This window comes from Cotesia glomerata, linkage group LG2 (assembly GCF_020080835.1).
Source record: "Cotesia glomerata isolate CgM1 linkage group LG2, MPM_Cglom_v2.3, whole genome shotgun sequence".
NCBI classification, from domain to species: domain Eukaryota; kingdom Metazoa; phylum Arthropoda; class Insecta; order Hymenoptera; family Braconidae; genus Cotesia; species Cotesia glomerata.
This window is the reverse complement of record NC_058159.1, coordinates 21,601,160-21,614,379: the sequence shown is the minus strand read 5'-3', so window position 1 is coordinate 21,614,379 and position 13,220 is coordinate 21,601,160. Positions and strand designations below refer to the sequence as shown.

Here is a 13,220-nt window from a genome sequence, read left to right as displayed (position 1 = left end):
AGTATATATAATTTTTAAAAATAAAAAAAATATATATTTTTATACATGAATGTGTACATAATTAAATAAAAATAAAATCTTTCATTAATACACAATACACAAGCCTCCATGATTTATTTATTACAAGAATTTTTTTTATCATTTTCAGCTCCGTAATATTCTTCGTAAGTAAAATTTCGGAAAATCAGTTCTCGGCTGACCTGTTGTTGAGAAAAGACTTTTGTCTTTAAATTTTATAGCTTCAGAAATATCATAAATAAATATATAATAGATAAATTAAAAAACGTTAAAATTTAGAATTTGCGATTTCTATAAGCCACTGAGTTTACAAACGGCTATTTAAATTGTTAACAAAATTTAGCATTCACTTATTTCATGAATCGCAAAGTTTACTATTAGCTGAATTCGCGTGGCTAAGTTTTGAATTGGCAAAATTCACGATGCACTAATTTTAACAAATGTCAACATTACGTAAATATTTTATTTTAAAATTATTTTTATTCTAATGTCAAGATATGCATTTGTTTGTTTTTTTTTATTTCAGTTTTTTTTTAACGACTTTTTTTTTACTTAGCCGTATTTAATAGTATATTGTGTGACTAGGGATGAAACAAAACGATTTCAGACCAGAGTGAAGTTGCCTGCCCGAGCGAAGCGAGGGCTGGCATCACTCGGTCTGAAATCGTGTTTCATCCCGCGTCACACATTATATTTTTCATATAAGTTGCATTAAAAATGCTAGTTTCAATGTCTGGAGCCAACCAGAACTAGATAGTTTCAGACGAACAGCGAAAATACCATTTTATTATGAAACTTATAATAAAATAGAAAGTAATAGTTTATTTTTTACCAAACATTATTCGTAAATTGACAAGTTTTCTTTTATCATTCTTATTTATGCTTAATAACAGAATTATGATATGTCAATACAGTTAACGGTTAGAATGACAATTATAAAGGTATAAAATAAACAAACAATTGATAGGATTGAAAATAAAGATGCAACTTCACCTCGCGGACAGAAAATCGTCATTTTCTGTCCGCCAGGAAGAAATAATTCATACCTGCCCGGCACAGTCGCATTGGTCTGAAATTGTCTAGTTTCGGTTGGCTCAACAGGCATTGAAACTCACATTTTCAATGCAGGTTATATGAAAAAATATATTATTCTATTAATGTCAATTTTTCAAATTCGCTCGCTTTACTATCGAGTTTATTAACATTTTTCTTTTTTTTGATTGTTTGAATTTTATTTTATGACATTTTAAGGTAGTTACAAGTTTACATTTTGCATCATTTTTATTAATCATTATTTAGTATTCTCTTTTTTAATGATCAACTCATTTTATAAACGGAGTCATTTTCAGTTTTAAAAGTTTTTAGTTTACAAACGTTCAAGTTTACAAACGGCTATTTTCTAGTAAATTTAAAAACATATTTTAATTAATGTCCACGATTGTAGGTAAATATTAATTATAGCTTACTAAAATAAATATAATTTTTACTGCTCTAGTAAAATACATCGTGTAATAAAATTAAATTTAAAAAAACATTATCTCACAAAATAAATAATGCTGCTTACTCGAGGAATAATTTCAGCGGTAAAACTAACTGAATAAAAATAAAAAGTTTTTCTTTGTAAATATAAAATTTTTTACCAACATTTTTCACTTTATTGTATACATAAGTATTTTTATATACATATGTAACTCATCTGTTATCTCTGATAGCAATATTCTGGTGAACTATTTTCAGTACCATCTATATGACTAGTTTATTTGTGTATTATATTCGTGAGTATCTACGGATATATACCGGTCCATGAATTTTCAGCATATTTGAAGAAACGCAGGGGATTTCCATTAACAATATAAAGTAAAACTCAACAGTAATATAAACCACAATATTAATTAATAACAAATATTTACAGATTGAATTAATCATAGATAATGAATTTCTGCTCATTATTATTATTATAACTATTGACATACAATAATAATAATAACAATAACAGTTAATAAAAAGAACAAATATTAAAATTATGTTCTATGTCCTATGAATAAAAATGAAATGTTATGAATAAAAATACTAAAAATTTAATTAGAATTTAAATAACTTTTTTCATGTCTTTATGATTTTCAAGATATTTTTTAATTACATCTAGGATAATTAGAAGTTAAATTAAAACTATTTTATAAAATTTTCTAGCGCAGATTTAATTACTTACGTCAGTGAAAAAAATAAAATGTTACATAATATTTCAACATATTTCAATGAAATGAATGATAACGGATTATTCAAATACACGGCAGAAGATAATTAGACATGAGTAAATGATAGTAAAAAAAAAATTAATTAATAACAGTGATTCATATTACCATTGAATTGTTTTGCAGTGCATAAAGCATTATTTTGTTATTTTTTTCCTTAAAATAAACCTGAATAACAATGAACATAAAAAATAAATAATAATAAGCGGTGAATAGCACCAGTGAGTGCATTAACAATGAACTTTGTAAATAAACAAAAAATATAAAAATCATAAAAATAAAAAATATTGTAGAAAATCAAACGTTGAAATAATCAAATTTATTGGTGCAATCTTGACCGAGGTAAACTAAAATAGGGAATAGGAAGGAAATTTATAGATGTTGAACATTGCACAACGTCGAGATAGCCATTATTGGAATAGCATGAATAACCGAGTACACTTTGCTAATCGATAATCGATATCCAGCGAAACCATCATAATCAAGATTCGTAGGTGGCCTAACAGTAGTCACACACTAGTAACTGGCTGGTGTGTATGCACCATATTTATATTCGAGTAAAATAGCCATAAGTAATATAAAACTCCACAACTAATAGTAAATAGATCTGCTTATTTTCGACAAAAATAATGAATTGCTAGAGAAAACATCAGTGCGTCAAAGCTAGCGAAATTTATACCTCGGGAATCACCAATGGTACAGCATCGAGTTCACAAGTAGAGTACAGAACAAGAGACAAATTCTAAACAGCAAATACTGTGTGAGTATGTACACTAGGTACGGTTTGTACAGTATACATATATAAATGTGTACTGAGAGATGTATTATATTATTTGAAAGTGAATAGAATGAAAAGGTGGATGGAAGAGCAAGAGAGTAAGAGATAAGAAAATTTGTTGAGATGAGAGTAAAATTACCGGAACTAGTGTTTACTGTTTGTCGTATTCAATGCTTACGACTGCTCACCCAAGTTGTACTACTCGTGCTTTAGTTGACAACTTTGTATTTGGAAATGAAATACCAAATTCAGATCCTTACTAATTCAAGCTTCGTTGACTTTGTAATTATATTTGAGGAATTCCAACAATCTATTATCTATTAACTTACGCAGAATTAACTGTATTAACAGTAATATATTGACAATACAATGTAACTAAGTTATTTTTATTATTATTATTATTATTAGTATCATCATTTATAATTCACGATAAAGATGTTTTTGTTTTTCGTGTTGCTCAAGTGGCTGCTTTTGTTGCTCTTGAAGCAATTTTATTAATAACAGTAGACAATAAAATGTAAAATAATAATTTTGAAACAATAACAAATGAAGAGTTTATAGAGAAAAAAAAATAAATGAATAAAAATAAAATAAAAACAAACAGAAGAAAACAAAAAATATATTAATGCCTACCGCGAAAAATGGGACCATTATAATGATGATTGTTTTGTGTACGTAGTTATTTTCTTGCGGTGTAAATGCTGCCTTCTTATTTTACCATGATAATCCATTGTATGAGCCGTCCGATCCTTTAGTGAGATTACGCTATAAAAAAACATAGACTAAATTTTTAAGATTGAATCGATAAGAGTTTTTGTTTTTTATCATTCAACAAAATAACAGAAACAATAATAAGTTGAAATAAACAAGCCTAAGTTATAAATCGAGATGACTAAAATGATGAATAGGTGATATTTATTTGGTTTTAGCTTTTTTATTCCCAGACCTAGACTATCTCTCTTTTATCTAGTACAGACTTTAACTCATTCATCTTTTCCAATTCACTCAATGTGCCGATGCATATTTATTTCTTCAACTCCATTTTTTATTAAATTCGATTTAATGTCATTGGAATTTAAAATTTCAAGTATCCTTTTAAGTTAAACTCAGGCAGCGCTACACGCTTTTCTTTCAATTAATTTTACTTTTTTCCTTCTTATTTTCTTTCTCTTTTTATTTCATTTAACTCAAGAATAAATCAATAGTTCACCAGAGATCACAAGTAAAAATAATAGAATAATGATTGAAAAAAAAAAGAAAAAAAAATGAATAAATAAAATAAAATGAAGTAATTTACGTAAAAATGATCATTTTTTACTTTTATTCATTTTGATTCCTTTAAAGTTCAGGGCGAATTCATGTTACTCTCAAAAGAAAATAACCAACAATTTTAGAGTACTTCGATGATGCATTTGTGTCTATGTATGTGTGTAATGTTCCATCTTTTTAGTGCAGAAAGTAGTGCGAGAAAACTTTCAAGTTGAATTAGAAAAAATAATAACAATAATAAAAATGTATAAATTTATTCTCCAGACTAGATGTAGCGACAACTGAAAATTGTCAATACAAATGAAAGAATTGAACAAAGTTGAGAGAAAAAATTATATTTATTATTTGTCCTTTATATATCACGTGCAATAAATATATAAAAGAGTTTTAGTTTCAGAGAAAATAAAAAGTGAGAAAATAAACGTACACATGAAGTATTACCACTATAATAATAGCAAAAATAATTATTATTATCATCATAATCATCATTTGTTGTCTCAGTTGTTTACCAGTAAGATCAATTGAACTTTTCGTTAACTTTTCTCATTCTAAAAGTTTCACCAAACATAAGACTTTTCGTCTCGGGCTCGTCGAGAGTCCGTCCGTTTGAAAACTACGACGTTTGCCAACTCGGTAAATTCGGCAATTCGCAATGTTATTTTCTTTCATTTTTTTCTCACGTTTTTTTCCCTCTTTACTACTCATTCTCTTTTCATTTTTTTTAAACTTTAAAAATAAAAAAAATCTAAAATCTCTCTTCACTTTGCCAATTTTTTTTCATTTGCGAGTAAAATAAAGTTTAAAAAATTCAAAATTTTAAATAAACTATACAATAATAACAATATTAAAAAAAAAAAAAAATAGTAGTAATGATAATAATTCTTACCACGCACGACTTTTGGATGTGCGAAGACATTCAGAGTCGTATCGTATGCAATTTAAGTATGTCAGCAACTGTACTTCGTGATAATTTTTATTATTTAATAATTTGAATAATATTGAGGACTTTAGAGATGTAATTAACCAATAATAGCTGTGGCACGGCCCCAGCAATGGCGGCAACCTAAGCACTGTTGACGAATCAGTGTGATTGTTCTTAAAGTTGATGATTGTGGAGCCCGGTGTGTCTCGTGGCCGCGAGCACCGTCCAGGAGCTACAATAACAGGACTCGTGGCGGACATCAGCAACTACGCTTAAATGTCAAACACCAGCTATGTCCTCCTATCCTCTGAGACTCCAGACTGCCAATAAGTATTTCCTATAACCAATAGTATCCTATCCTTTGAACGTAATTCACAATTCTTCTTTTTTTCTTTCACAACTTATTTCTTCCTGCGGTTTCAATTCCCTGCAGACCTTTACTTCCTCCGTCCCTTCGGCCACTCGAACTTCTGTAATTATCAAAAAAGCTTTAATCACTACTTTTTCAATTATTATTATTGGTATTATTATTATTTATATTCTTAGTGTAAAACAAGTTTTTAGTAAATTAAATTTTTTCTGATTGCTAACGTCATACACTTATAAAAAAATGACCTTGACTAAAAAAGAAAAAATCTTGAATCAAGTTGAAAATCCTCGAACTAAGTAGAATTAATGTAAGAAAAATTTTTAAGTTTAAGAACTTTTTTACTTAATTTAAAATCAACAACTTCTTCGTAATGATGCTCTTGGTTCAAAATTTTTTCTCTTGAATCAATTTAATTTTTTCAATCAGTATACGAACTATTTGAATTATTATGTTCATTAATATTATTAGTTATAATTAAGCTTAACATTTGTAATAGTAAATCAATAAAAAAATCAATTAGCCATAGAATAAAAAAAAATTGCATATTAACATTAACATCGTTTCTTAATATTATTATACGAACAAAATTTCAAACGTTATAGTCTAGTCAACATGTGCCTTTTAGGTCTAAGTTTTTAGCTCGCCTCGGAAAATTATGATCGAGGTGTCATTCGATTCGTCATCGCATCTAGAAACTTTTTGAAAAATTTGCAGTTTTGATTGCAAAAATTACAAAAGTTATAAACAATTTAGTAAAAAAAATAAAAAGGGTGGTTTTGCTTTTTGTGAATATCTCAAAAAGTATTCAAAATTTTCGAAATTTGAAAAAAGATTCATAAAGAGGAAAAAATTTCCTAAAAAAAATTCCCACCTCCCGTAACTCTAGGACCAATATTTATAATTTTTCTAGAGGGTTGAAAATACGGCCGAAAACGGGAACTCTCGCTTGCGTAAGCTCCGCCCACTTTGGACCTTTAATGAATAAATATTATTTAAACTTATTAATTATGAAAATTAAGAAATCTAGTTTTGTTATAAATTTGTTGAGTAAATAATTTAGAAAAAAAAAAGTTCAGATGAATTGGTTGTATCTGCAATAGTTTATAAGTAACATTAATAATAAATAAAGAAAAGCAGGTGCGAAAGGTAAGTTTAAATATACGAGAGAACTTCAAATTAAATAAAAAATCGAAAAATCAATTTTTTCCCAAAAACGGATACTGGGCTGTTTTTACGATATTTTTTAGAGTTAAGAAAAAAATTTAATTGTTTATAACAAATTGTTTATTGTATAAACAATTAAAATTTGAATAAAAATAAAAAAATTTTTTCAGATATTGAAGAGCAAGATGAATAATGATTTCTTAAAAAAAAATGGTTCCTTAATTTTCATAACAAGTGGTTGAAAAAAATAGTTAATTAACAAATGCATTTTTAAGCAATAAAAAAATTTTTTTAAGGAACGGTTTTTTTTTTTAAAACATAATTTTCATCAAAGATTATGTTATCAAAAAAAATGTTATTATTATTTTATAAACAACGCATTTGTTTATAACAATTTTTTAAACAATATGGGATAAAAATTATTAAAAATCATTTTTAAGTAGCTTATGATCATAAGAAAACGGACCAATAGCAATATTATAAAAAAAATATTTTTTTCAATGTTTAATCGAGGTTGATAATTTTTAACTTAAGTAAATTGTTAATAACAAAGTGAAAATTAACAATTTTTTAATTTTTCCAACGGGAATCTTTTCTATCTCAAAGGCTATTCTAATAGCCTTTGTAAAATAGCTCCATAAAAGGAAAAAATCCCAGGTTAATAGTTTAACAACTATCGTACTTTCAATGTTGATGTTCGTGCTATAAAAAATTGTTAATTAATTGAAAAATCGCGATAAAAATTTTTGATCGCCGGATTATTGTTCATTGATCTATCCTGTAGGTGCCTGAATTTTTTTATTTCTTAATTTTCATAATTAATAAGTTTAAATAATATTTATTCATTAAAGGTCCAAAGTGGGCGGAGCTTACGCAAGCGAGAGTTCCCGTTTTCGGCCGTATTTTCAACCCTCTAGAAAAATTATAAATATTGGTCCTAGAGTTACGGGAGGTGCGACTTTTTTTTAGGAAATTTTTTCCTCTTTATGAATCTTTTTTCAAATTTCGAAAATTTTGAATACTTTTTGAGATATTCACAAAAAGCAAAACCACCCTTTTTATTTTTTTTACTAAATTGTTTATAACTTTTGTGATTTTTGCAATCAAAACTGCAAATTTTTCAAAAAGTTTCTAGATGCGATGACGAATCGAATGACACCTCGATCATAATTTTCCGAGGCGAGCTAAAAACTTAGACCTAAAAGGCACATGTTGACTAGACTATTATTACAGTTACTAATTGGACTCATATTTATTAAACTGCTATTTAATAAAATCCATATTTGTTATTGTTTTTGTTTATTTTCTTATTAACTTTAATCATCGTATTATTCTTCAATAAAAAATTTCTATTATGACCAATCCTTTAGAACATATAGTAAATAATGAAGAAGACGGTTCAACAGAGCGTAAGACGAAATCGCCTATATATATATATATATATATATATATATATATATATATATATATATATATATATATATATATATATATATATAGATATATATATATTGATATATATATATATATATATTTATATATATATATATATAGATATATATTTCTATGTAATATATATATATATATATATATATATATATATATATATATATATATATATATATATATATATATATGTATAAAGAAAATTTTTTTTTTATTTTTATTCTTTCTCCAATCGAGTTTTCTCTTTCCCCATTTATTTTTTACTAGATATATATATATTTCTTTCTATGTTTTTTCAGTGGAAAAAGATGACTCGATCCTCTCTTCGCAATTTCGTAACGAGCCCAAGAGCAAAAGCTCTCATCTTTTTTGCTCTTTTTATTTTATTTTACGTATATATACATATATTTTTTTTCTCAACCCTATACAAGTACCAGTTAAGCCGTTTTACACATATATTTCACTGATCCTCTTTTACTTTTTTTTTCTACAAACTTTTAATTTTGTTTTATAATTAAACACTCATAAAATTACTACTACCTTATGTAATAATTTCATAAATATACCTTCATATAAAACTTGATAAGTTATATTAAAAAAAACAATATCCAATGCTAACTGTTAAAAAAGTTTTTATACTATATTCTGATAAAACTATTTAGATATTTAATCATCAAATTAAAAAAAATAAACTATGAATGACCGTTTTGTCATCGATGAATGGTTAGATAACTAGCGAATAAATTAATTAACATAGCATGTAGCGAGTTATCGTTATATGACGAAAAACAAGGTATTGAAAATTAGTCTAATTAATAAATAAATGGAATTAACAAAGATAAAATGAAGGTAGAGTAGTCCAATATTTATACATGCATTGAATAAATGTTTAATAAAGGAGAACAAAAGTATGTGTCGAGATATATTGGACTTGTGCTTACAGTAATAATTTACATTAAAATAATATAAGCTCTATCTGGTCCGCCATCTTTCTCTTTTCATCCCTCATTAAGTTGCGGACGTAGAGACGAGGTTTGCGCTAATTAGTCTTCTCTCATCTTTACATGCATACATTCATATATTCCATTTCATATAATTTAATTTAATTTAATTTTATTTAATCTCATTTCTACTGCTCTTTATCTTTATCTTCAGATAAGAGTTAACTCAACCGTATCAACAAATTTTCTAGCATACGTGATCGGAAATCATATGTAGATGCACGAACGTCGGAGTGTTCCTTTCCGGCGTTGTGTATTTATCGCTTGTATAATTCAACACTACTACTCTGCGATGCAACTAATACTATGGTGACATAGACGTAGACGTAGACATTAAGAGATGACGTTATACACAGAATACCGCTTATATCACGTACGCAAAGTAAAATCCTTTGAGGCAAGGCAAATGTAAGCGATGTATGGAGATATGACTAGACTACATACTCACTATTTAACACAATATATCTCATACACATATACACACATATATTCTTGTATTTAGATATGGTACTAGTGTATTTACGGCTTCTGATTCAGAATAGAGGGTAGAAGAGAATAGCGATATGGGGTAGTATAGTTATGAGGGGATTTTGTATTGCGTGTGAAACCTGATGTCTTGCTAGAGACTTAAGAGTATATTTTTTTATCAACTATAACTGTATACTAAAAAAATAAAAAAATAAAAAAAATGTAAAAAAAAAAGAGGAAAGAAAAGAGCGGAAAAAGTTTTGGGTTCGAGAGCAACTCTGAGGAAAAACTTTTTTTACCGGACGTGAGTATACTTTGAGGTTTGCGACGAGACTTATTTTTTCTTTCTTATACTAACTTTCATGAAAAATAATTGCCATTCATTTTTCCCGCAGAAAAAAGTAAACGGGCTACTTGGAAATGCGTATATATATATATATATATATATATATATATATATATATATATATATATATATATATATATATATATCTCAAGGGCGCGTTCGTTACATATTTCTTATTTTTTATTACTTATTATTTTCTTTCATTCCTATTCTGGAGTTTTTATATTTATACTTTAATTCTTATTTTTTCTCAGTTTTCCGTTATTTTAGATTTTTCCTATACCTTGGAGACATATACCAAGAGCGTACAACCGAATAGAGTTGAGGAAAGTAAAATACAAGAGGCGTTTTCTCCAATAATTGAATGTCACATTTGCATTGCTAAAGTTTTATTTTTATGTCGAATTGCACGAAGACGAGGTAAAGCATACAGTTTCTCCTTTATTAGAATATTATATTAAGTAGCGTTTGTTTATTTTTAAGTAACTATTGATTGATTTTTTCTTTTATAACCAATATATGTCTATGGAGATATATGCACTGTAAAAAATTTGCGGAGTGAACGCGGAGTGAATGAAGAGTGAATGATTTTTAATTGATTCACTCCCAGCGGGAGTGATATTTACTCCGAGAAGGAGTTAATTTTTATTAATAATAAAATTCACTCCGCATTCACTCCCAAAATAAATGAATTTAGAAATAAATAAATTTTTGTAAAGAAAATATTTTTATAAACTCTTTTTAAATTCAATTATTAAAAATTTAATTTATTATTTTTAATAATATTTCATTTTAATTATTATTATAATGTTTTTATTTATTTTTTTTTTATAAATTAATTATAATTAAAAATTGTCAAAAAAAATATGTAGACATATGTAGATATATATATATATATACTAGCTGACCCGGCAAACGTTGTTTTGCCATACTCATCAAGAGCTTTCATTTGAGTATCCACATCGATTTTTCATATATTTTATATATATATATATATATATATATATATATATATATATATATATATATATATATATATATGTGTATATATGAAAAATATATAAAAAATGCATGTGGGTACTTAAATGAAAGCTCTTGATGAGTGTAACATCGGAATGAGCTTATATTGTTAAAAACATCATTAGTTAACAAAATACATTATCATTCGTTAATTATTAACATTTTAATAAATATAAGTCCATTATGATTTTATACTCATCAAGAGCTTTCATTTGAGTACCCACATGCATTTTTGATATATTTTATATATTTATATATTTCATAAATAACATATATATAAAATATATAAAAAATGTTATGTGGATACTCAAATGAAAGAACTCGATGAGTGTAACATCGGGATTAGCTTATATCTTTAAAAACTTTAATAATTAAGAAATGACATTGTATCTTGTCAACTAATGATATTTTTAAAGATATAAGCTCATCCCGATGTTACACTCATCAAGACCTTTCATTTGAGTATCCACATCAATTTTTCATATATTTTATATATATATCAAAAATGCATGTGGGTACTCAAATTAAAGCTCTTGATGAATGTAACATCGGAATGAGCTTATATCGTTAAAAACATCATTAGTTAACAAAATACATTATCATTCGTTAATTATTAACATTTTCATAAATATAAGTCCATTATAATTTTATACTCATCGATACCTTTCATTCGAGTACCCACATGAATTTTTTCATATATCTTATATATATGATATTTATAAAATATATGAAAAGTGCATGTGGGTAGTCAAGGTCAACAACAATTTATAAATAAAAAATCTATTAAATAAACATTTTCCCGTGGACTGAATTGTGAATCTAAACCATTCTGGAATCCACCGGAAGACACACAAAAAATTTCATTAAAATCGGTCCAGCCGTTTAGGAGGAGTTCAGTGACAAACACACGCACAGAAGAAATATATATATATATATATATATATATATATATATATATATATATATATATATATATATATATATATATATATATATATATATATATATATATATATATATATATATATATATATATATTAGAGTGGTCCAAAAAAACATTTTTATTTTTTTTTTTTTTCAAGTGCTGCTGTTTCAAAAACTTCTCTAAGGTATAAAATTCTCTCCAAAGCGCAGCTTGATATCTCAATTGTTCATGAAGCTCAATGAATTTTTATTTTCCCATTTAAATAACACATCAAAAATTTTATTTACGTTTTCATCCGGTAAAACTACGAAAAAATTTTTTTTGTATTTTTCGTCAATTATTCTTGTAGGAAATTTAATTCTCTATAAAAAGTACTAAGGTAGTTTTTCGTAATCCTAACAAGTAAAAAGTTATTAAGCTTTTAAATATTCGCAATAAAAGAAAATTTAATCAGATATGATTTTAGAATCCATGTTGTATCACATTTTCTGTTTTAAAGTATTTGATTAAGTCATTTATATTTTTCTTAAAAACATAGTATACAGTCTGATATCGGTCATTCAGTCTGGACCAGTGATAACAAATGACAATTCAATATATCGGTTTGTTTATTTGAACCACATGTTAAATGCACTGAAGGAGATTACCAGACTTTGTAAATACTCTAACCACTGCTTAAAAAATTAAACTAGATAATTTACTTTTTAGCACTCTCTTGCGGCCTACATGAAGATATATAGTAAATTAAATTTTTGTTGACAATTAGTTTTTACTTCAACCTAGCTGCATTTTAATAATTATGTCTTATAAGTCATATAAACTAAAATAAGAAATAACCAAAAATTAAATCAGTCTCAAAGATTATATTGGTTGTATGTTTATTAGCAATTTTTTATAGTCAAGCTTATTTACTTAAATATGTGATGACTCCTGAGATAAGGCAGTTTTCCGCACTAACTCTACTTGTTTATTTATCATTTTTTTTCAATGATTAAATTTAAAAATAAAAGAATCAATTCACGAAGGACTTCTATTTACGTACTCCTGCAAAGTTTCGTGATTTTTCATTCGGTCAAAAGCGTCCCAGCATCATGTTCAAAATTTAAATATTCACCTGTTCTACCTGTCCTACATCTTCTTAAATAAAAAAATTAAATTCGGTATACATCCGGAAGTACTAGCTTGCTCTTGATTCAGATTCCGTAATGAAATTCAAGTTCAATTTTAATAAATCACTGCTC

The 13,220-nt window shown here is 26.4% G+C and overlaps 1 protein-coding gene across 7 annotated transcripts in view; it reads right to left on the bottom strand.

Moving 5' to 3' along the window:
* Positions 1–13,220, bottom strand: part of LOC123259333 (mucin-16-like) — a 44,176-nt gene that overhangs the window by 14,594 nt on the left and 16,362 nt on the right. For 6 of the 7 annotated variants that reach the window (XM_044719716.1, XM_044719721.1, XM_044719717.1 and 3 more), the window contains one exon: positions 5,204–5,709. In XM_044719716.1, the coding sequence (XP_044575651.1) occupies positions 5,204–5,233 (30 nt within the window). In that variant the 5' untranslated portion in view covers positions 5,234–5,709. Of the gene's footprint in view, positions 1–3,681; positions 3,814–5,203; positions 5,710–13,220 lie in introns of all 7 variants that reach the window. The other variant, XM_044719720.1, reaches the window with a different exon arrangement.